This window comes from Oenanthe melanoleuca, chromosome Z, assembly GCF_029582105.1.
Source record: "Oenanthe melanoleuca isolate GR-GAL-2019-014 chromosome Z, OMel1.0, whole genome shotgun sequence".
In the NCBI taxonomy this organism is placed as follows: Eukaryota; Metazoa; Chordata; class Aves; order Passeriformes; family Muscicapidae; genus Oenanthe; species Oenanthe melanoleuca.
In genome coordinates, this window is record NC_079362.1 from 16,702,601 (window position 1) to 16,728,831 (window position 26,231).

Genomic DNA, 26,231 nt, shown 5'->3' on the forward strand with positions numbered 1-26,231 from the left:
ATCTTTCCCTTTCTTGTTTCAGACCCCTTTCTTTGGAAAGGGTCGCAGCATATTTTTGATTTGACTCGAACCTAAAGGATGGTGTTGGAATGATCTTGGGGTCAGATTGGGGTCTGTGGGTGAAGTTTGATGAGGATCATTGCTTGATTCTCTCAAGTTGGAAGAAATTTTAGTTTTGCAGGCTTTTGGAGAAAGTATGTATTGGGTTTTTTTTGCACTGAAAAAAACTGCATGGTTTGTATGGTTCCAGTGCCATAATTATAGATAATTGCAATCAAAGTTATTAGCAGAGCCAGAGCAGTCAGGATTGAAAGCCCTTTGGCTACCGTATATGCAGTCAAAAAATTTTCTGAGTATCTTGGAAAAAAAATATCTTTTGGGAGCACAGAAGTGTCACAGAGCCCTTGTAACCCATCCTGCCAAGTGAAATCCCAGATATTAGCAGAGGAAGGGGAACAGCAGTGGGGAAAACAAGCTGTGGTTCCGTGGCAAACATCCCTGTTCTTGCAGTGTGAGTTTTGGTCTGTGGCCCGGTACAGGGACGTCGCACAGTGCTTCTTTGGACTGCTGTTCTGTCTGTCTCCACATTTCCTTATATTCTTTAATCAGGTAGGAAGGGCATTTTAAAGACAATACTGAAGGAACTTTATTTGGGAAGTAACAGTGTTAAAATGTTGTATAAGTGTGCCACATCTTTATAATCCCTTCATTTCAGAATTGTAAGGTAATCATACAGGAATTAAAAGCTTAACATGAGCTCATCTTGCACATGTATTTATTATAAACTACTACTGACCTATATAAGAACTATATCTGAATACTTCCTATTTAAAGCTAAATCTCTTATTTAAAAGTGAAAACTCCCATTTGCTGACCAGAAAACAACATGATGGATAAACAAAGAGAAATGTGATAATGGGGGGTGTCGAAATGATCAGTAAAACAATCTCCACTTTGTTTTTTAATTTGTGTTGTCCTAGGGATTAACTGTTCAAACAAAAGAAATCCCTCAGAGTATTATGACTAACTTGGGAAATTCAGTTGTTTTTATTGGCTTACTGTCAGATGAAATACAGCAGTTTGGTATGATAAAATGTTCTCTCTAAAATAACAAATATGCTGTTCGATGGTCAATGAAATAACAGTGTTGGCCCATAAATAAAGAAAAGTGGTGTCTATATGTAAGGGTAACTGCATAAAACAAAGACTGTGGATGAATTTAGAAAAATAAGAACAGTTTTATCTGAATTCAAAACCTGTAAAATTCATGGAGAGACAAGAAATAAACCAATATCAGCTGTACTACTTTGTGCATATACATACATGTCTCCCACATTTGTAGAAGACTTTTTGTGAGACTTTCCTGCGGGGTTCTTGTAGAAGACAAATAGTCTTCCCTGTAAGGATGCCATTTATTTATTCATTTATAATGTCGTAGCTAATTAATACCAGCATTTTTCCCCACATAAAATATTGGGGGAAATAGCTATATTTACCTTAAGCCCCAGAACTCTAGAAGTAGATGTCTAAGAGTGACACCTTACGTGTGAGTGACATACTTGATTTCCACCCTCACTGAATACTTTGATTTTTTTTACTAAACCAGTAATTCATGATATCATGTATAAGAAAGCCGTTTTTGGTATATGTGATGCTCTGTGAGCAAAATATTGTCTCTTATTTTTATATAGTGCACTTAAAATTTCATTCTGTGTGGCTTTTCAGTTTTTTCAATGTATTCTGTACTATGTTCACATGTATAAAAAAATAAAATAGGAAGACTGTCACTAGAAGTGATTCAGATTTGTTGATTTTTTTTCTGAGAAATGTTCTAACCAGATAAATACACACTATGAAAAACATGGTAGTAGTTAAACTGTTTTCAGAAAATCATGAGCTGTTCATTCATGTGTTGTGGAGGGTGGTGTTTAGGCAGATTATTTTATTCATATATATGTTTTAGTTTTAATAATTTTCTGTGGGGTTTTTTTGTATCCATTTAGTTTGAAGTAATTAATGCTTGAAAGACAAAGTCCTAGAGAGCTCATTATTATCACATCCACTGCAGATCCAGAGAGTGATGATTTTTTTTTTTTTTTTTTTTTTTTTTTTTTTACATTGGTGGTGTTTGTGAGTTTCTTCTGCTAATTAGACAGCTGGGCAATAAAACTTGTGATGTTTCCATGTAGGATTGAAATACATTTTCATGAAATAAAAAAGCAAGAACAAGGATATTTTATTTTGAGGATTTTTATTTTGGATGTGTTTGTAAAATACTAAGCAACAGTAATTTAACATGGTAGCAAAAGGTATATTAAGTCTCTAGAGTATAATATCCCAGATTCTTTTCAGTGTTGTGCATGCTTTGGGATGTTGATGAATTAATACTCAAATTAGCAGAATTTAAAGGTAAAAACAATGCTAAAGAACATGCCATGGTGCCTGGTTTTCATCTTCTATCTAGATGGCTTTGAAAAAACTGAAAAAGCATATATCGTATTAGAACTGCAGTGTAGTTTTATGTTGAAATGTGATTAAGTTGCATTTTATTTTATCTGCAAAATCAACTTCCTATTATATCTTTTTATGACTATTGGAAAGAATGAATATGCAAATCCTTATCAGGAATAGCAGATTGACCAGCAAGTTAGCAATTTAGCAGCTGCAGTGACTTTTTTGTCTCATTTTAATAAGAGGGACACTGGAAAATGTGCTGATTGCAGATTGGACCTCGCTAGCCTATGTTTGTATATAAAAAAGAGAAGATGGATGTTCAGAACATTCCAGAAACAAACTTAACTATCTTGCACTGTTATAACATGGAAGCTGCACTTTGTGATCTATAAATCATAAGAGTAAAAAAATAAAAAATAAAAAAAAAATAGAAATGCTGATTGTTTACATCAGGTATACTTGTGGCTTAATCACAATCTTTTTAGGAGTGAGATTTCAGATACTCTTTGTACCCATTATACCTCCTGACTAAATTTAAGTTTTCCTTTTAAATGTCTACTGGGCAATTCTGTCTTTAAGAATGAGTAACTGTTCTTGTCAGATGTCTCCTTGATCAGGTAAGCAGGTGATCCAGGTGATCCCATTTTCTTTTCAAACCACACTTGGCCTTACAGTTTGCTTACCACCACTTCTTGATACTTAACTTTGAAAACCTGTTTTATTCTCATCAGCTGTCTCGATCATCAGTGTTTATTGATCCTCGTAAAGCATAGGAGGTGTTGGAGATACTGTTGTTTTGCTGGGGATACTTACTGTGTCCAATAATACCACTTTTCCATCTCTGTGCAAAGGGAGAGTGTTTTTAGCTACATCCTGCCTTTTCCTTTTTTCATTTTATTTTCAGAGAAAAGATTTTTGGTTGGCGTAGTGCAGAGTGAAATGTTTCACCAAGGCATATATAGAAGAGCACAACTGAAAAATTATGTTAAGCTATGAAAGCAAACCATTCGGAAAAGAATGTTAAAATATGTATATTTGATCTGGAATTGCTGTTAGTGAGTAGGCTACACGTAGTAACTAAACTACAGTATAACTTGGGATGTTTTATTTAAATCATGAATGTAGTACAATACGTATTTCTTAGTGCATCCTGTTGCACCTTAGAATATTAGCATTATTTCCAGAACTGGATTCCAGATTCTGATTTCTGACTGATCTCAGTGATCCGGTATGTTGTTATTTCTGCTGAGAGGTCAAGTCGGGTATAACATAGTGGATTATAGTTGCTTCATGGACCAAAACCACTGTTATCTCCACAGCAACTGCTCATAGGGAACTTGAGGATATTTCCCTGCTATGCTGCGAACATCTCAGTGGCCCTGTCTGAAGTGCTGAATAAATAGTCTTTACTTTAGAAAACCACTAGCATCTTAGTGAGATTTCTGTCATTACCTGTATTTCTTTTCAACATAGTCTTAAGTCGTATGGAAAAAAGAGTGAGAAAGAAGAGTTTGACTGATGATTTTCATGGTGGTAAAAATGAACACAGGAGTGTGAACAATTGCAAAAAAATCTTCTGGTATTGAGTGAGTGAAATGAATTCATGGCAAGTAAAATTCCATGGTCAAAAGCGTGGCAGAATCAAGGCTTCTAGAAAAGAGCCTTAACTTTATGTACACCATGGGGACTGAATTAATATGGCAACAGCATAGAAAGAGGTATTAGAGATACTCTAAAATACCTGAAAATTAAAAGGGCTTTTCCACGTATTGGAAAAGTAGTGTCAAGTTAGTGCTTAGTTTGGATTTACAAAGCTGGTCTGATATTGGGAATTACTAGGCATAAATAGGAAACACAACACTTATAATTGTGTCAGGATGGATACATGTTGATCCAGAAGATGAGTATTCCGTTCTGATGAACATCCTCAGGAAAGATCTAGTAGAATTAATCATATTAGGTGCCAAAAAATCAAGTGATCTGAAAATGTTCCTGAATGTGACTTTTCAGGTGAAGACACAGGAAAAGGAAAGGGACGGAATAGGAGGAAGATTGTTGAGCTCTAATAAAAGATAGTAAGTGTCATGAGAAGAGTTATTAGGGAATTAGTAGTTTTCATGGATACTAGATCTAAGGGCATCAAATAACATTGTGAGATGAGATAGACAGTGGAAAACAAAGCTTGTTTTTGTATCATGTTTGCCATGGAGGGTAGAACCACTGGAGATGTGGTTTCAGGAAATCTGCAAGTCAAGACCAGAGGAAATCTGGAGAGAGGACATGCAAGAGAAATGAACAGTAGGTTTTGTTCGTGTATCCTCACTAGGTTCCTGCTGTTGGAGAGGGAGGAGTTTGGTTTGGCAAGATGTTTGGTCTTTCTTGGTATTAGGGATGGTGTTTGCTCTTGATTCTGTTCTTCATTCTTGTCTAAAGCACAGATCATACAAGGAGCAGCTGGGGATGCTCAGCCTGGAGAAAATTAGGCCCATGGGGGACCTTCTTATTCTATTCAACTTCCTGACAAAAGGTTGTGGTGAGTTGTGGGTAGGTCTGTTCTCCCAACTAACAAGCAAGAGGCTAAGAGGAAGTGCCCTCAAGTTGTACTGGAGATTCTTAGATTGGATGTTATGGAAATTCTCTTCGCTGAAGGAGTTGTGAGGCCCAGGAACAGGCTGCCAAGGGCAGTGGTGGAGTCGACGTCCCTAGATGTATTTAAGGGACATGTAGATGTGGCACTACAGGATGTAGTTTCATGTAGGACTAACCCAGTGAAGGGTTTAATGGCTGAACTTGAAGATTTTTCCCAGCCTAAAAGATTCTGTTATAAGCCTGTTATGTCAGTACTACGCTGCTGTGAGGTTGCCACTTTTACTGCATCCTTCAGTTGTGGCATTCATTTTTTTCCTGTCATCCTAGGTCTGTCTGTGCATGCCTGGCTTACAGCTCTTTGGAGAAAAATCCTGTTTACATGGATACAGACTGAGTAAAGGAAACTTCTTTATTTGCTTCCTATTTGAAGCAGTTGAACATAAATTTTCCCTCCTTAATTAGCCTTTGTGTCGCCAAATGATGAGAACCTTCTAGCACACTCTTCATTTGCTTATTGCTATGCAAGGAATGTACCTCAGAAAGTGGTGCCTGTGTTAAATTTGCCCTTGTCCTGGCATTATTTCCTTGCAGCTTCCAGCCAGCTCTAATGAGTCAACTTCATTTTGTCTTAACTGATTTTTCAGCATTCTCGCTGATGTGGCCAAAGTTGAGGGGCTTGGGTTTTTTTAACTCTTTTGTTCTCCTGGCTCTTAGGAGTTGTTTATATGGTACTGCAGGCTCTCCTGTCTTAACAGAGCTTGTTTTTCTTCTCTAAACTTACAGTTCTTTTAAAGCATGTTTTGATCCATACGCTGTCTGGCACACAGGAGGTGCTTTGTCTTGATTCTCTGATACTTCACTGGATTTTGTTCCCTTTTGAAGAGCATTAAGCAGGAACATAAATTCCAGCCTTCAATAAAGGGAAATGCAGAAGGATTTGGAAGTGCTTTCAAGAGCAGCTAAAGATGCAGTAACAAGTGAGGAGTTTGTGTATAAAGTTTCCTACTTTTGAGAACGAAGCTATGTGAGGGAATCAATAAATTAAAAACATAGAATAATAAGATTTATGTGCAATTCGTGTTTGTACCAGTTGCAGTGAATTTGACCACGAGATCTCTTCTTTGCGTGTAGCAATAACAAACTTTTTGTTTGAGGTAAGCTACAAAGAAAAAGACCCTTAATAATTAGCACAACTGAGTTTATATTTACTCTGTCATTTTTAGATTTAAAAACAAATAAAAACAGACAAAGATATTGTATTTGGGTTTGCAGATTTGAAATATTAAGGAAATGCCATTCCGATTTTGCCAGTCGGTCACTACATCCTTTAATACAATTTTACCTATTCTACAAAAACCTTCCCAAAGTCAATGTGCTCAAGGCTCGCAGGATGGATACATACATGAAAATACATACTCATGTAACATAGTGTGATTTTCTAATTTACTTTTGCAAAGGAAGTTTTTAAATCTGTATTTTCAGGCGTATAGTGTTGCATAATGAGTAAAGTGTTTAATTGAAAATTACTCCTTCGTGGAAATTAAGTCTACAGGAAGAATTGAACATTTTTTTATTAGAATTTTTTTTTTTTCGTTAATAAAAGTAAACTAAACTCCATCTCCTGTCAGCTGGATTTCTTAGCTAAACTGTCTTGTTGAATGACTGTGGTCTATTGTGAGTGGGTCCTTCTGGCAATTGCACCACTGCAGTCCCCATCAGAAACCCTGTCTTTGGACAGCCAAGCTAGTAGGGGAGAATTAAGTGAGAATTGTGAGATACACACCTCTGGCAGCACTGAACAGACATTGAACAGTGCTCAAAGTCCAATTGCATTCAGTACAAGCCAACAAAATATTTTGCTTTCAGGGTAACCGAATTGTGTTTTGTGTTCTGAAATAATACAGCTTTTAAAAATAAGTATGTTAGCTGTGAATCAGCTAGATACAGAAATTTAACATTTTGCCTGCTTATTAAGGGAGAACATTGGAAACGTAAGAGTAGCAGAGTGTCTGACACTCACAAAGTCAGGTCCCTTCCAGAGGGTTGGCTACACAGGCACTTGCACAACAGATGTGTATATGCCCCTGCTCTCAGTGGGAGCTTATTTTGCCTTTGGATTCATCCCATTCTGCCTAAGTGTGATAAAAATGGACAGAATATGGGGTTACCTAGTTTTTTTCTTTGAGTAGCCATGCTAGCTTTCTGACTTATTAATGTTTGCTGTATTTAACTGCCTTTGTGAGTAGCCTTGCTGTACATGATAATAGCTGGTCTTGTCTGAGAGTGAAATTATGTATGTTTGTTTGTTTGTTTGGTGGTTTGTTTTAGCAAATGCATTGTTTGGTGAATAAATAGGGAGAAAAGGGATTGATTCAGCAGTAGCATTCCTTGCTTATGTTAATATTTATTAAGTAGGTGCTGAATTCTCAGCTTCTGTAACTTGTGCTGTGTGAATTCACCCAGTGAATTTCCTTTTAATATCTGCCTCGTTTTCATTTAATTTCAATACATCATGATGTGGCATGTAAGCACTTGATCTTTCAAAGTCTTGCAAGGGAAAATAGTAATCACAGGAAACATTATATGTTCTTTTGATTTACTTTTTCTCCCTAATGTCAGCCTGCATCAATCTCAAGTTATTTCACTTACTCTTAGTTGGATTTTGCATCTGCAGAATGTTTTTTGTGTTTTTTGTGCCTCATGCACTCCAGCCTTTCAGAAGGGAAGAGGTGATGTTGTTCTGAAGGCATGTGAAGGAGACTCACATCAGGATAGTGACACGGAATTAAAACACTGATAGCATGATAGATAATGCTTTTATTGAGATCCACAATGGTTAGATGTTCCAAATTAGAAGTAATTTTGAAAATAGTGATGCGTATTGATCATGCAATAATTTGTTAATGGAAGAAACTGTCATAAGCTGAACTGATTCTTAAAAATTGTATCAAGTGTTGAATTCTGAGAAGTTGTGGAATTCAGTGACTGCACAACTGCAAGATGCAGTCAGGCATCTTTTTAAGCACATATTAACTAAATGTGTGGTTATAAAAGTCGTTTAGCATCCTACAAAACACAGTGAATTTATTTGATCTGAGAAGAACAGCAGTGGCATTATATTGTTGGAGGTCTGTGTGTTTTTACAGTTTTACAATAAGTAATATTTTTAGATCTTTGCAATTCTAAAGTTTCTACTGGGATTCAAATTGGCTGGAAAGTTGAAGAAAATAATTTTTTTCTTTTTCTTTGTAGAATTTAGATTAAATTGAGCGAGTTATTTATATATATATATATATATATATATAGTTAGTGCCATTACTTTAGACAACTCTCTTTCTGAGCATAAAATCAGATAACTTTAGGTGACCTGATAGTGTGCTTGCACTAAAAACTAGGTACTGTATTCTCTGAGTGGTTACAGCAAGTGACAGCTTCTGAGCATGGTGGCACTGGGTGAATATTTTCCTTTTAGAAAATGACATTGTTGGAAATTAAAGTGAACAACATCATTTCACATAAGAAATGCTTTCCTCTTTCTGCAAGGTTGAAAGTTGAGTTGCCCCAGTGTTCCACCTCAGTCAGCAGTTCTGTCACGGATGGTGTTATCATTTGGACCTGGTTACAGGGTTGAGCACCCAGAGCAGTCCTTGGCACTTGTGGCAATTAGAAGGGCTCCCACCAAGCCTGATTAAGCAGCAGCAAAGTGTAAGCAGCTACTAAAATGATTAAGCTGATTAAGCAGCAATGAAAATGTGTAGGAGCAAAGAATTCCTTCCAAGCACTGTCTCGGCCCCTGTGAATGTTGTACCATGTATGGTGAATTAATGCACTGTCAAGTTCATGTAGTTATGGCAGGTTATGTAAGACTTTGAACTTAAGTTTCAACTATCTTAAAAAAAAAAAAAAACAGCGTTCTGATGTGTGCCCCTTCCCAGTTCTGACATATAATGGTTTTGTGGAAATTGAGTTCTTTTAGTATATGTTACCTTTTTTCCTGTTCTTCTAAAGTGATTGAAACAAAATTCAGCTCCATTGGAAGTCAAAAATGACTTTCAGTTTAGAAATGTTAAGTTACGTTTTCAGCATACCAGCTTAAAAACATGAGTACCAATGCTGTCAGAAATGTGGTAATTTAAAAATAACGCTGATGTGGTTAACCGTGATTTCTTACTCATTCAATGTGCATATTCCCATCCTGTTTGCTGCTAATAAATGTTGGCTTGCTCTCTGAAATTGTGAACACTTTCTGTATTTGTGCAATTAAACCTGGTTTTATACTCAAATGTTGTAAACACAGTGGTAACCAACATAATAGGCCTGTAAGTATATCTGGTGTGCTGTGTTCAGGAGTTTCACATATTTTTCATTGTGATTTTCATATCTTTTGGCCTTCACTGAATACACATAGCTATGACAAAAGTGAATACAAATAATAAAGCTTAATGTTTAAAGGTGAGAGGAGGGAATAGTGTTTACAGAAGACCAAATATATCTGAATTGTCATCAAAATGTCTTTTTACATATAGCATATTTTGAAATATTCCTAACTCTTAATATTTGTACATATACAGTTCCCAAAAATTGAATACACTTTAAGTCTTGACTCCTTGGGATTTTAAATCTGCCATTGTAAACATTATTCCTCTGTGATTCCTTTCCTAATTAGCAGCTTGAGTAAATTCACAGCCCTAAAACCATTTAATTTACAAGAACCTTTACCACTTAGCTGGGTGTATCTACTGTTAGTTGAGTTGCTTTTATTTACCACAGTTGTGAAGTTACATGCTGATAGATCTTATATTTTATTTAATTATTCATAAAGTAGGTCTTACATCAGGATTGCATTCACAGACTCCAAACAAAAAAACCCAGCTAACCAGACAAAAAATAGACAATTTCAGTACTTCACAGTCCAGAGACTATGAAGACAAAAAGCTTTTTAAATGATGATGAGTCATAGGGCCTGCTCCATTTCCAAAACCATTCTTTTGTACTTCTGCACAGGACAAGATAAACTAGGTTATACTTAAGTGACCACTGAAATAATTTGACTTGCATTCTGTAAAAGAATAGAAAAAAACCTTGCAGCTTTTTCTTATAGACTTACATTTGTGTATTTTTTTCAGTAAATCAGCTGCTAAGTCGGTAAAGAATTTGCTTAGAATAATGCTGTAAATCACTACTAAAATACTGAAATTTGCATAACTAAAGGGATACTGATTGAACCTTGGGGACTATTTTATGCTTTAGCGAACATAATATCAAATTTAATATAAAGTTATAATGGAAAAGTACTCTTTCAAAGCACAGTAATACATAACTTGCCATGTTTCCTCCAGAAGGATTATTGCAGAAGACTTCTCTGTTTCTTATTCAAGTAAAATTGCAAATTCCCTGACTTGTCATTTTAGCACACAGACTCGTTTTCCACCTGGCCCAGGGGCTGCGTCTCCTTCTCTAACCTTTGCCTCCTTTATTTAACTGCCTATTGAATTATCAGCTTAGATTTTTAAGTGTACTATGATGGAGTTTGAAGTTGATATCATAGCCTAATAATGGCATTATTGCCTTAGCAATGGCACTGTAGAAAAGAAATGCAGAAAAATACGGAAAAGCTAATTTGGGAAGAATGCATGTCCGGTTGGAGGAAAAAGGGGATAAAAAACTAAAAGTTAAAACTTTAATTAATGAATTGAACCAGGAAATTTGAGCACGGTGATCCAGTGTGCTAATGTTTAACTTTTGCAAGTATTTAAATGAAAAAGCAATCCCTTGCTGCCTGGACACCTCAGTCGTGTCATTTGGTAGGGCAGGAAATGCTGATGGTAGTTCCATTTAGCTTCTCATATTGGCAGGAAGACTCATTACATAGGGAGATAACCTGAACATGCTGAAACAGCAGATGTGCCACAAATGTGAGAGAAAGGCTTCTAAATAGGGAATGGAAGAAGAGATGGAATTTTGGGGATTTTTTTTGAATTTTGTAAATAATGCTGTTTTCAGAGAAAAACTGTTCATTAGTGATTTCGAAATTTATCTGAGTTGATAGGTATCCAGTAAGATTGCAAAACTCTCTCAAGACCACTCCATATATCCACACTGCTCTTTTAGACTTTAGGCTAAGACCGCTGTCTGTGGATCTGCCCTTGCATCTGACAGTGCAGGAGCCCTTCTTTGACAAACACCACATCAGTTTTTGGTCTGCCTTTGCTGACAGGGCAGATGTTATGTATAGAGATGGCTGGACCATGTGGCTGCCCTTGAACATACTTAAAAGCACAAGCACAGGGAAGATGTCTTTCCAAGAGTATGAATTTTATTACCCCAGGCTTGATCCTAAAGGCAAAGCTGACATTAACAGGCAGTGCAGTAGGAGCAGCTCTGTAGACAAAAGGTTGAGGACCCAGCACACATAAAATATGTATTTCAGGATGTTTTGTCTTTGGACTAACTTCAGCCTGGTCACATGGAATGAATGCCCACCAGCCCTCCTGGGTGTAACTGCTGGCTTGGCTGGATCCAGAAGGAATTTGGTTCATGCTGTGAGATACCTGCAGTGGGAATCCAAGTAGAGCTGGTGTGGGAGTATGGAAGTCTGGCATCAGACTGGTCCAATCTAAGACATGAATGTGGGCAAACAACTCAACTCCATCAGTAAACTGTAAATTTGGGTGTCTGTACTCTAGAATTCTTCTTCCCTGAGCAGAATGGCAGAGGCTGCAGCAACTAGGCTGCTACCATTTGGTCCGAGTATAAGGCTCAAGATTACTCAAAATCCTTTTAATTACAAATAACAGCACTTTGAATACAGAAAAGCTCATCATTGCGATGCTTAAAGAAAATCTTGAGTTTTCAGAGATGCCACATTTTTTTTCTCTTGAAAAGAGAAAAATGCATTTAAAAGGTACCTTCTATGTGAGCTGCAAAACCTACCAATATTGACAGTAAGGTATGCTGGACTCTTAAATGACAAAACTTCAGTATAGACATCTTTCTGAATTGTCTAGAATTCATAAATTTTCAGATCTGAACAGAAGTACAATCCTTTCTGCAGACTTTATGTATGAAAATTGCAGAATACCTACCATTATTCAGAACTGCTTTTATTGCCTGACTGTTGCTGCTTCTAAATATATTTTCTGTGGTGCAGTATGAAAAGTGATACTAAAAATTCCGGTAAGGGCTTTTTGCCTTGTAGCCAGTCTTTTTTTTTTTTTCGTTCTTGCTATTGATGTATCTGTCATGATGATATTTAAAAGAACTTTCACTAACCTGCATTTAATTTTCTATATGAATTTAGGCCACTGAGCATTTGGGGACCTGGGGACTTACAGGCCCCTTTAGTGTAATAGTCATTGTTTGCTATGATTTTTTTTGTGCATCAGAACTGTGTTTCTTCAGCTGTATAATTTTATTATACATAGTTTCAATAGCACATGGCAGTATTCTTGGGTTTGAAGCTTCAGCTGCATGAAGGAGTCTACATCTCTTTCTGGTGTGTCAGATGGTGGCTGAAATAGAAGTAGTAATAATAAAAATAATTGATGCCTTGAAGGAAACCTAGGTCTTTTGCTCCCAGGCAATATAATGGTAGCATTTGTGGTAAGAATAACATGATGTTTCTTGCTGGTTTTCAGTGGTGCTAAGACCTCAGAGAAAACAAATCCTGGGATTTCTTCTAGTCAAGATACTTTTCTGTTAGTTACATAGCAAAAATTGATTTTTACAAGACTGACTGATTTCTCTGTGTTTGCATTTTTCCATCTCTTAATTCAAAGTAACTGGTATTCATTTTGAGAAGAACTTCCAAATAATCCAATAGATGAAGTGCCAGATCGGTTTATGCAGGGTGCAGTTTACACTATGACGGTGCTGGGTGAAATGTTGTAGAATATATCTGATGTCAATTAAAATTATGACACTTGATCACTGCTCACATGAAATATAATTTACATCAGCATCTCAGCAGCTGAGACATGAGTGTGCACTTTTGTTAAGACAGGATGTATTTACTTTGTGGGTTATTATTGTAAGGATTTCTTAATTAGGCTTAACTTCTTACAGGAGGTACTGAAACAGCTACAAGGAAGTATTGAAGATGAGGCAATGGCATCTTCTGGACAAATTGACTTACTGGAACGACTTAAAGGTAAATTTAAAATTTGAGTTTAAGTAGGTTCATTTCTTTCTCCATTGTTTTTAATTTGGGATAAAATTTTGGAAGTCATTTGCATCTTCTTTCCATTGTTGACCTTGATGATTAGGCATAGTCTCAGTGACTAAACATTTTTGCTAAACATTTTAAGACACATTCTTTAAAACAAAACAAAACAGAAAAAAACCCACAAAAATGCCCCAAAAAAAACAACGAAAAAATCTTCTCCATTAATACTTTTGCCACTGTTCCTCTAGGATTTCATATTAATTGCTTTTCATATAACTCACATTACTTTCTTCAGAAAAAAAAAAATCCCTAAAAGTTAATGTTGGTGTAGTTCCACCAATTTTCTAAACTTATTTGCATGTCCTGCCCTTTCCTTGTCATATTACTGGAATTGTTTCTGTCATGCTGCAAATTGATGTCTCCATCCCTATACCATGTGGTGGAATGTGTATCATCCCATTGCATGGGAAGTACCAGCAAGCCCAAACCACTAACTCCCTGTATACATACGTAATCCCTGCCACTGACCAAGAAATTTCATAGGGATGTCTACATTTAAGAGCCCTGTGATGAGCAGAGTAGTCATCTGTTACACAATGGTGAAGCATTTGCAGGATCTCTGGAAAGGGAATTTTCAAGAAGTGGGCCTCAAGGTAATTCACATGATATTTATGCAGAACTCTGCCCATTCTTAAGTCCTCTGGGAAGGAGGCAGGCAGGCTTCTGTGGGGATACTGTTCTGATTGCCAGGATTGTGATTTGGCCATCTGCTCAGATAACTGCTGTTCTCCAAGTCCACCCTATCCATTGTTTTTGTTCACAGTATTTTTGCTGCATTTCTGTGCAAAATGTTTCTGTTAAAAATCCCCATGGATTTGTTAAGGAAGTAAGAAATCAAGATAGAAGTGATACTTTAACTCTGAACCTTCAGCTCTGAAAAATGTTTGCTGTTCATTATCTAGAACTAAATTTGGAAAGCACCAGCTTTGCTGGGGTGAAGTTAAGGCCAAAGGTGTCCGTGCGTTCCTATGGGAGCCGGGAAGGGTCCGTGTCGAGCCGCTCAGGGGAGTGCAGTCCAGTCCCCATGGGGTCATTTCCAAGAAGAGGCTTTATGAATGGAAGCAGAGAAAGCACTGGTTACTTAGAAGAGCTAGAAAAAGAGAGGTAAATGTATTTTTTTATTCCTCCAGTATGGATTGACTTCTAATTTTAATGTGGAAGTTTACTAACACACCTAATATTTAGCTATCACAAATATGGCTTTGTTCAGTGGTGTATTTACCTGTCATTGACAGGTAAGAAATGTGGAATCTGCATTTTAGTTATATGCACATGCAGAAAAATATTTAAAAAAATGAAGTATCATTCAGTTTCTACTGCTTCTTCATATGTACATTTTATTGTTACTCTTTGTTGGCTGAAGTTTTTTTTTATTTTGATAAGCAGGTTGTCATTGTCTGAAGTATATTTAAACAGCAAGGGTGGAGCATTCTAACCACCTCCGTATCTCCTCACCACTCTTGATAAATGCTGAAGCTGTAACAATGTGATGATGAAATCACTTTCTCTCTTTTGCAAATGGTTATTAAGCACCAAAACTGGTTTATCAATTGTTTACTATTAGCAGACATTTACCTGGTGACTCTACTCTCTCAGCAAGTGGATCAGCTAAACAAAATATGTGTTTTTATCTTGATGATGTTCCCATCAGATGTTTTGCATTGACAAAATTCTGGAATTTCCTTTTCTGGAAGGCAGTGGCACCCATTTTTAGGAAGAGCATACTTTCAGGTCATAATAGAATTCTTATATTTTATCAGTCACTTACAAAGGAAAGGCAGAGTAAGAGATGTGCAGCCATCTTTGTTTCTTAAAGTTAACCTGACTGAAATACCAGGTGTTTTCAGAAGACCATCTGCAAGACAGGCTTTCCTAAAGATTTGGTCCTGCTTAATGGATGGGACATCAAGCTGTGGGCTGCAAAACCAAATAAACTGCAGCATATTTTTATGCCTCACAGACATTAACAAGCAAAAAAATCTATTTTGAAGTTGCAATAGAAAAGCTTTGTGGGTAGCAAGTGGGTTGTGGACAGCCCTCTAGAAACCCCTCCTCTAAAGGATTTTCTCTGGAGTTCAGCAAAATTTTTGCAGCCAAAACCTGAAACGATATGCTTTTCTTCCAAGATATTGTGTCCAGGTCCCTTTTTTTTGGTCCTATCAGCAGAATGAAAGTAGCTTCCCGTGGGTCTATACTGAGCCTAGCAGTATAGAGTTCTAGCAGGCACTCTATTTTTTTCCTTCTCCTAGCCAGGACCACCACTAATGTTCTATTGCATAAAGTGTAGATTCCTGAGGAGCTGTATAAGGATATTTAGGAATCTATCGATTTGCTTGCATCTAAGTCTTCAAGAGTCTGATGCTTGTTATTTACTATTTTAACAAACTGTGTGTTTGTTTGTGTTATTCCAGTTCTGTGTTTTGGTACAGGTGATACTGAAATCTTTAAGCACGGTTGGAACTTTCAGTGTGGTTGCAGTGAACTCCTGCTCACTTGGAACAAGTGATTTATAGCAGCCAGAGTTCTTCAAGGTGATTAGCACCTGTGATTTATGATCTATGATCCTTTCCCACCCTGATGTATTCTGAGGTGATAGTTCTTTGGACATTTTTCTTGGCAGTGAAGACAGCTTAGGCAGTGAACCAGTCTGTGTTCCAAATAACGCTGGAGAAGAGGGATGAGGATGTTTTAATTTCAGAGTGGCTTAGGCACTGTTTGTCGTAGCTGATGGGGTAAATATTTGTGCTGTGGAGAAGGTGGGTCTATGGAAGCATGGCCAGATCACATCTGGCGTCATTATTAGTGAAATGATGGATAATCCAAACTGCTCTGTTCTTTAAGCTGTTTCAGGGTACATGTGGAAGCATGTACGGCATTGATGAGAACCCGGCATAGCCAAATGAATCAAAACGTGGGGAGTATAGGACTGAGCATCTAAAATCACTACGATTTCTAAAAGAAAATTAACCACTTATTTTCCTGTGTTTTGTGTCTATACGTGTTCAGCATTTTTACTAAATTTCTGTGTATCTAAATGTATATAATTCCTAATTAATTTTGGAATTTTACACTTACACAGATTTTCAGGACTTGACAAGCCTAGAATAATTTAGAATAAAATAATGCTTTTCAGAAATATGCAGCAAGAGACCATTTCCACTCAGTATTTTAACACACTGGCACGATATGTGCTGCTTAAGGGCAACAGTGTTTGTGTGAGGACTGAATTATGTATTATTTATTTAGAGCAATTTAATGGGCACCTCATGTCCAGTCAGGGTCAACCCACCACTTGACTGAAAGTGAACTTCTGAGGGCAAGAAACTATATCCATTTATTTGCCTGCCAGAATAAAGGTGAAATTATTGACATATATCTCATTTGCTTGGCTCTCCTCTAATTCCAAAGTTCAGAAAAACAAAGGGGAAAAAAAAGGAGAAAAATTTGCAGTGGCAGCGCTATGCTTTTAAACTGCCATTTTATAATACTATAATTATGAAATATTTCCTGCTTTCTCTAGCTATTTCCAGGTGTACTTGGCAAGAGAATTGTATCAACAACAATATTTTTCAGAGTACACTGCAGCTTAATTTTTGTGTTTGTTTGCCCTTGGCACTTTAGTAAATTTAATAATCTCACCTTTGTAAATCCTGTAATTTGCCACTAAAGATGAGAGTCTTCTGAGATATTTTATGTGAAAATGTTTGTATGCCTCCTTTATTCCTTCTGTTTTATGCTATTGCTTTTTTATTTCTTTAATGTTGATTTGGAGCATTTTCTATCTCATGGCTTCTCTCTTCCATTATGCTTATCTCCTTTTGACTGTCTGGTAAAACTTACCTCAAACTTACAGCATCAGCACTGCTTTTCAGGATTTTATTTTATCTCCCACCAATTGAAGTGAAAGTATTAATTACAGTTGTAGTTTACGTAATGCAAGTAGAGTAGCATATAGTTTGTTTCCCTTCGCCCTTTTAGTCAGGAATAATATTGACATAATTATGATGCAGAAAATACTTCCAAAAGAAGTAAAGAGTTTTCTGCATTCATTCAGCTTTCTCTATTGTTGGGAGCTTCAGAAATGCCACGAGAAATTTTTTAATTTCACCCGTTAGAAGAGCAGTTCAAATTGAAAACTTTTTGTTAACTCATAGAAACAGTATAAAGTTCCAAAAGCAGCTTTCTCCATTCGCTTTGCTGAATTCTCAGTGAACTTGACAGGGTATGGCAGAGAACAGAATTTTTCTGATGCTGTGAAAGTCCCGTGTAAAAATCTTGGATGTATGAAAAAGATGGAATAACTACACTGTTTTTTTCCATCTTTTTCGTGAGCAGTGTAACAGCTCTTCCACATCCTAATGCCAAGAAGCTCCAGGAGGCTGAGAAGCAGCTGTACTTCTGGTTGGAATAGTATCTAAGAGTAAAGTTAAATGTGGGGAACAGCTTATCAGGCACATCTACAGAGACCTGCTGCTTATTGCTGCTTATTTTCAAGGAAACTGAAGTGCAACCTCCTGTAGTTGTAGTGGCCCTTCCAGTTTTGTGCTGAGAGAACTTAAAGACTTTCAAAACCTGAATTCTCACGGAGCAGCGATACAAAACTAGTATTCCCAAACAAAGCATCACTTCAGAAGACAAAATGATAATATTAAATTAAACAAGTCGCCCTCAGGTCATGCATTATGTTATTTATGCAGCACTGATGGTTCTTGAGCTATTTGATTGCTTCTAGCATCCATTGAGCATGTCAAAACAGATTGAATGACACACTGTCTCACATACTGAATACCCTACATTTCATAAGAGGAACTTAATCACATGTTTACTTAGCTGAAAGTAATCCCTCCAGTTTCTGCTGCCAGTTCTTTGACATCTAGAGGCAGAATTAGTCAGTCCCTTCACATTTGCAAGTCCTCAAAAGTAAAAATACTTTTTATAAGGATTGCATTAATTGTGCTTTTGCAAATTTTATTTCATAGCCTGGATACAACTGGTGTCTGGGCATTCAAGGTGTGGTAAGAAGGAAGGCTGTGCAGAATTCCACTCTGTCCAGAGATTAGGCACCAGGGCTGTGTGGCAAGAGAGTGGGCAGGTGGGAGGCAAAAAAAACTTTCTTAACTAGCTTTCCCCAAGCACCATCTATTATTTTTGCCTTCAGTCTGTCTACAGGACTTTAGGAATTTTTGCTAGCCACATCCTTGTGGCTGAAGAATTACTGGTGTCCTGTGATACTGCTCCAGTTACCTGCCAAATTATGGTAATTCTTTGTTACTTCTTTCCAATCATTTTTATTGTAAACCTTGGCATCATTAAAACAAATCTGTTTCAATGTGATTGTTGGATCAAATCTGGAAATTTATGTCATTTTGTTCATGTTTACAAACATTTAGCACTCTTAGCTGTGTATAGTTTTCCACTCTCACATGGGAAGAAGGGATCCTCTCTCTCTGTTTTGCATTTGCACACAGGCCAAGCCACTTATATTGGATATGGAATAAATGTTAAGTCATCGAAATTAGCTTGAAACATTTTTAAAGCAGGAAATAAGTTGAACAGATTCTTTTAAATACAAGTTTTAAAATTATTTCTCCTTTGTTTTGTGTGGAAGATGGATTAGCTTCTCAAATCATGTCTGTGATGTATTATCAAAATAGTCAGGGGAAATTTGTACTATCGTTGTATGCTGTGTAATTGTTCCTTAATGACTTACAGTAATTATCCATAATGTGTTTTTGTGCTTTATAAAGGTTCATACGCTCTTGCTCAGAAAGGCCACAGCCAGAGAGGGATGCAAAAGTTAAGGGATGGGAAATAATACTGGGCAAACTTGTATGCAGCTTCCTGTCTTGTGGCTAAGTGTTGATTTTGTCTTTTCTGTTAATGAGCAATGTTAAAACATCAGAAGGATGAACAGTACTCACAGAAAGCATTAGAAAGGAAATAATAAACTTGTAATTTATTCTTTTTTTTTTAAGAGTTGCTTTTCTGTTCATTCCTACTAGCCAGATTTTGTTGAATATTTTTAATATATATATATATTGTGAAGTATTGTAGCCATGAGCATTATTTCATTATTTTCTTAAGATTTAGAATTATATAAAATTCTGTTCATGAATGATTATTAAAATAATATGTGAAATTTCTAATTGTTTTTTTTCCTTGGTAGTCTGCATATATTACTAATTTTTTCTTTCTCAGTTATTACTCAGATATGCAATGTGCTTATAATACCCATTTAAAATGTTTTTAACAGCTGCAAATGTATCTTGTCCATGACATTCGGTGGAAAATACTGGTTTAAAGTATCTTAGACATTCACAGAAATGACTTATTTTGTGTTCTTTACCCATAGTTTTGCTATGGGTGACAAAATGAGTAAGAGGACAGTGCAAAGGTGAAGAATCTCAATTCAGTAATTCAGGATTGACTTGCTTTTGTGACAGACCTTGCCTTAAATGCTGTTTGCACTATACAAAGTATGTTTTTGAACGAGGCAGGGAACAAGTTAACGCATGACTAATAACTGATTTTGCTTTCATAAAAGTTCTCTTAGCTTTGGAGTTTGAAGTGGGTTTTAACACATGACTAATAACTGATTTTGCTTTCATAAAAGTTCTCTTAGCTTTGAATTTTGAAGTGGGTTTTTTAGAGAAATATGTGTATTTTTCTTTCTCATAGATGAGGCCCTGAAATGCTTAGCACAGAGGAGTGGATAGGTTGATTAGCAAGGGCCAGGGAACTGAACTCAAATGTGTCCTTATTGCCCTCTGCAAACCTCCAGATGGAAATGAAGTGTTAATGGTGAGACACTTCCTCCTTCTGCTTTTAATAGGTCTCTGTTGCTCGCGGAGCTTGAGAAGGAAGAGAAAGAAAAGGACTGGTATTATGCCCAGCTTCAGAACCTGACTAAAAGGATTGATAGTCTCCCCCTCACTGAAAATGTAAGTACCTTCTGAGTGCTGGGTGAGGTGTCTAGTGCTACAGCCTCTGTTTAAATGCTGAGTGTATTTTATTAATTTGGTGGCATTCTCCACTATTGCTTTAGTTTAATTTTTTTTTTTTATTTAGTATGTAGTGATAACCTAAATCATGTATTTTTCACATAGAATTTTACACATCAAAATTCATATCAGTATGAATGTCAGTGAAAACAGAGGAGCATTGAGAAGTCATTATGGCAAATTAATTGCTTGTCAGTACACATCCTTAACTCTGTTCCCCCTGTTCTTTTGTTGTGTGGGAGTTTTTGTTGTGGGAGTAATATTAGAATCAGACAATGTACACAAGAGCTGTTATTTCATAACAATCAGTAAAGTGATTCTATAGCCTATGCAGGTGTTGCTGTGAGCTTTTACCTTGGCACCTCAAAACTATTTATAATCAAGTCACCATTATCTGCGATAATGAAGATGCTTGATATGCCACATAATGCAGGATTTCCTGTCAGATGCCAGCAGCATGGATGTATTTGCAGTGCATTCCTTCACACGTAGAGTTGGTAAGGTGTGGCTGAGAGAGTCACACCTGACAAAGGATCAGTCAGCCTTCTGGAAATGGAAGCAGAACAGAAAGACATCTTCAGTGGGCAGAAGTAACACCGAGTCATGGCTGAGCTTAACAGAGCACCAGAACCAAGGGAGAAGGACTAAAAATGATTTTGAGGAAGTGCAACCCATTGTCAAAGCACTGTCAGCTGTGTCTGTGTCACTCTGTCGTAGGCTTTAAGGTTTCCCATTCCATAGATAATTAATTCACTTAGCTGTTCTTAGAATTAGAATGCATTACTTAACATCCCCACTAATTCAATCCATTCATATCCATTACTGTTTAGTCCAGACACAGCATAATGACAGGTCCCATTTGCTGCTTGCAGAAGACTGTCTTGTTTTGACTCTCTGAATTGACCTTGGTGAATTCTTCTGGAAGGACTGCTCTTGGAGACTCATTTATTTACCGACTGAGTAATTGTCCAGAGCCAGTGAAGAGCTTTGCTCCTGCCTTGAAATTTCTTTTAGCTCAAAAGTCTTCCCTTAGGCTGTATTGCTACTCCTGGGTTTAACACTTGTGCTCTTTTCTCAGGGTAGTTAGAAATAAGGTAAATAGCAGCAGTATGAATGCCATCACTATGTGCAGTAGCTTAATACTTCTGAATATTTTTGAAAATGTCAATTCAGATGGCACACATCACAATTTTGTTGAGAGCAGCCAGATGTTCCTGTAAGGAGCGATACGTTCTCAATGCTTATTTATTATATTTAGTCACTTGACAAAATTCAGGTGTAATCTACTGGTTGAAAAACAGTGTTCTTGTGTTTTGTAATGTAATCATGTTTTAAGAAAGTATTACTGTGTTTTGTTTGTTTATGAAATTTGTTGTAGAAAAGTAATTATTCTGCTTTTTGTTCTGAGAAATACATTGTTTACATAAATGTTGTTTGCTAAATGCTTTCCCTGTACTCTGGTTTCAGTTCTCCTTGCAAACAGATATGACCAGAAGGCAGTTGGAGTACGAGGCCAGGCAAATCAGAGCTGCAATGGAAGAACAACTGGGCACTTGTCAGGACATGGAGAAGCGAGCACAGGTAGTTTGTCTCTCACTGTTAGAAGCAAGGGAAAAGGCTTTCCTGTGTATTTATTAAATTATTGGTAATTGTGTGTAAACACAGCACTTAGCCTTTCAAATAAAAAAAGGTAGGAATCAGGACATTGGAAATAATTGCTCAACAAAAGGTACCCTCGTCTGCCTGTTGTAAAAAAGCCTTTTGATTCAGCAGATGTAGACCATTTATTCAAGAGAAAATATTTTAAATTATAGTTTCCTTACAATTTACTACCATTTTAGTTTCAAAAAAGCCCAGTGTATTTGCAGCTGCTTTGTTTTGCATCTTTGGGTTTCTTTATGCTTTTAAGTTTAGAGTAAAATCCAGCTACTGTTCTTTAGTTTCCTTAGCCAGAAAAGATGTATCAGGGGATAATATTTTCAAGCAAGGTGTTATAGTAAAATGTAATCCACATACATATCTGTAAGTTGTTTACTCTCACCAAGAGTTGTTTTGCATTCATGATGAGGATATCTAACCACATGACACAGTCATTTGGAAGTCTAATCAGAATGTAATCAGGTGCAATCATAAATTAAGTAATCAGTTGGTTCCTGGTTATAAGAAACAATCCCCCCGTAGTAGGAAAGCAACAATTTAAATTACTTATTACCATTTATTTCTGGATGTGTTAAATAACCAACTTAGTAAGATTTGGGGGTTTTATGGTGAATGTGACAATAATCTGTATTTTCAGTACAAAGTGTTTTTAGGCTGTATCTCCCTTGTTAGGTTAGACTCAACACAAAATTTTGCTACATGTGAAACATTTCTAATTTGGTTTTACATTTCAGTTATAGCAGCTGTTCTGATTACAAGAGGTAATCAGAATAGCTGCTTTAAACTTTCAAGTGAGGACTTTTCAGAAAATTCCTACTGTTAAAAGTATTTTAGCCAAAGAGGTACCCTGCAGCTGTTGGGTTATGTGTGCAGGGCTGTGCAGGGATTTGTCTGTGCTGGTGTTCTCAGACAGACCCAAGTTCAGCTTGGAGAGTAGCTGGCTCTGATCTGGGAGCTGCAGGGCTGTTACTGAGGTTTATCAGCAGGGGTGATGCCCTCCACGGATTCAGCTGTGCAGTTTGTGTCAGCCTGTAAAGGTCCTGCACAGCCAAACTCCAGAGAAAGCTGTGCTGCTGTAAACAGGCTTAAGTTCGAGGAAGGTGAATTAAGCTAAATAGGCAGGCAGGGCTGCTGGCAGCATTCTAAATGCACTCAGGCAGGGATCAAAAGAAATTATTCAGACACACATCTTGGCCATAGTTAGATCACTGTATGGAAGTAATCAAGCTGACCCTTAATTTGCTTCTTCCCTGATTGTTGGGGGAGTTTAAATTTGATGGGGGGTAGAATGCTGCCAAGATGATGTTGAAACATTTTATAGGTTTCTGAATGAATGTTTGACATTTTTTATGGGTTTGTCACAACTGTTCCACTCTCTCTCTGTATCCGTGTAACACTTAAATACTTGCAGAAATAAGAGTGCCTATTGTGATTATATAAAGATTATTGAATACAAAGTAACTATTTCTGCATGTGCTTCTTGTGAATTTAACTGGCAATTCTCCTTGGTTTCATTCTGCCAAGGAGCAGTGCCAAAAATGTATAGAAGGTCATTGAGGTACTAACAGCAATTTCTGCATTATTTCACTGTGATCTTTACATTTGCAAAATGAAGCATTTGTATTTGGCAAGGGTACTCAACTTAGTCATTTTACCATTTTCTTTCCACCCAAACTGGTTGGGATACACAGTATTATGTAAAATGCATGCTAAAGGGAGGGAGCATTTCAGCTACATAAATTCTGGCATTGCAGACACCTCTGAGTTAAGAGTCCCAGAGATTATTCTGTGAGAGAGCTGGTAACCTTCAGTTGCCTAAGTAATCATTGCACTTTTCTGTAGCTGCCCTTTCTCGTGGGCCTTGAAACAATGGCTTTCTCCATTGTTTCTGTTTTTTGTCTGGCGTGATTTGGCTTTCTTTTTCTTAAATCACAGCAAATGACTGTTGATGTCTTCTGTGAAGATTGTTCACAAGCACATGCCCAGCAGCTGTCCAGAAAGATGGTTAAGAAGCCTGTTGGCAATTTATTTCAGCTAGTTTAGTGATTTACATTAACTTGTAGTCTTATAACTATTCTATGAAGCTGGTAATTTTACATAGTAGTGCTTACTTGGAAAAAAGGAAAAGACCATTCTTAGACATGTTATTTTTTTTTCCTGTTCCAAGATGTAGCCAATATGTTTGTTAATAAGTAGAAGCAAACTTAATTTCCATAAGATATATTTAAAAATATTTAAATTCTAAAACTGAATTCATGTTCACATAGAATTTATTTCTCGTTCAAGTCAGAACAAAAAGGATCTAATTTTTTTTGAGGTTAAGTGTTCCTTAAAATCTTACATTAAATTAACCATTGTTATAAGAATTTATCCCAAGATCTCTATAAGTTTACTAAAACAGCAGACCACTAAAGATACAAGAAAATTTAAATCCTGAAGTTTGACACAGATAAACATTTCAGCACTGTTATATTTATGCAGTGGTCTTCTATGTACACCAAGCCATTAATGCATTTGTCTATTGTATATGTTTATTTTGGAAAAAAAAACCACAACCAAACAAAAAAGACAACATTTTAAAAACATAATGTTATTCCTTATTTTTACTTTCCATATAGTGATTGTTTTTCTGTCACTGTGAGTGTGGAGGGATTTTATTTTTGTTTTGTTGGATACCTTACTGGGGCAGTGAAAGCCAAATAATGTGTAACTTCAAATGTAAAATTACTTTATACAACTATTTTATGTTAATGAAAGTTACAAGCAAATATAACAATAAATGGGTATTAGAAATACTCATTAGAAATAGAAATCAAAGGTGATATTTCTCAAGTAGGTTCTGAAGTTAAAAACATTGCTGTTGCTTGTTTCATCTTGTATCTCAGATTTTTGCCCATTTGAGCCCATTAGGCTCTGCCCCATGTGGCAAGAAACACATTCCTTTTTTCTGCTTCTGCACTGTTTGGCACAAAATACGCTCCTGCTTAGTGGAACTTCTCAGTTTCCCTGTAATAGAAAAAAATTAATAGAAGAATGATACTATGTTTAAATCTCTAGACTAAAATTGGAAAGGGCGGATAGAATTCCTATCCCTTTGGAGGACTCAAGTCAGTAATACTTGGCAAATCATGTGGTGTTTAATTATTTTCATCTGCACCAAATTTCCGTCCTGTACTTAGGTGCATATATAAAGATACTCTGAATGTTTTATGCTATTTATTAGATACATTGCTGGTTACACAGAAAGAAACTCAATTTATGGGAAATTTTAGGGACACCTGTGTCTTTTGGGTACTTAAAGGGGACCTGTAAGAAATTTTTTAGCAGGGAATAACGATAGAAGAGGTAATAGCTTTAAATGGAAAGTTGGTTCAGATTAGGTACAAGATAGACATGTTCTGCAGTGGGAGGGGTAAAACACTGGGTGAGGCTGCCAAGAGGCAGCAGGGGCCTCATCCCTGGAAAGATTCAAGGTCAGACAGGGCTTTCAGCAACCTGATTTACTTGAAGATGTTTCTGCCCTTGGCAGGGAATTTGGGATAGATGACTGCGCAACAGATGACCTTCCAAGGTCCCTTCTAACCCAGACTATTCTATAAGTCTATAAAATGCAAGTAATTCTTAAAGGCAATGAGAGATGTATTTTGTTAGTCATGCATCATGTCACCAATGTATAGATATTCCCAGAAATATTTTATTATTTTCTAATACTTAAAAATTTCTTGAACCAGGAACAAAGGGTGGGATAAATTACGTTTGCCTCTGTGCTGAAGCTTTTGTGTTTTCCAATAATTTGTTTTACAAAATCAAATCAAATTTATAGCTTAAAGTTGGAGCTTTCCAGCTCTACTAAATCTTGATGCTTGTGGTGCTTTTCCCACAGCTGCTTCTGATGTGTTTCAGAAATTAGTATTTTGTACATTTTACATTTGTTTTCTTTTGTATTTCTAGATTTTCTAGATAGCATTATTTTCTATTGCATGTGCATCTTTTGGCATTAGCACCTTTTGAAGGTTCATCTTATTTCCGTTTTCAGATTATAAATGTGTCAAACAAGGTTGGTAATAATGGTAGTCTTTGCAGTGTCTACTAGATTGCTTTTCTAGTATAGCACTGTAAATGTTAATCAAGTAAAGGCATCAGAACTTTTTTCAACACTATCTCTATTTTATTAATCTATCCATGGCACAAAAAAACAGCATTTAATCAGTTTGGTCTTCTGCCCACATTTAAAGTCAAATAATGTGAATGTATTAAATTATCAAGCTCATGCACTTACTGTTTCACAGACTGATAATGCATCT

General features: G+C 36.5%; 1 protein-coding gene across 9 annotated transcripts in view; it reads left to right on the forward strand.

Moving 5' to 3' along the window:
- The window catches only part of APC (APC regulator of WNT signaling pathway), an 87,843-nt gene that overhangs the window by 33,880 nt on the left and 27,732 nt on the right, over nt 1–26,231 (forward strand). For 7 of the 9 annotated variants that reach the window (XM_056513608.1, XM_056513604.1, XM_056513607.1 and 4 more), the window contains exons 3-6: nt 13,108–13,192; nt 14,170–14,371; nt 20,100–20,208; nt 21,736–21,849. In XM_056513608.1, coding sequence (XP_056369583.1) covers nt 13,108–13,192; nt 14,170–14,371; nt 20,100–20,208; nt 21,736–21,849 — 510 coding nt within the window. Of the gene's footprint in view, nt 1–13,107; nt 13,193–14,169; nt 14,372–20,099; nt 20,209–21,735; nt 21,850–26,231 lie in introns of those variants that run through there. The other 2 variants (XM_056513610.1, XM_056513611.1) reach the window with 2 other exon arrangements.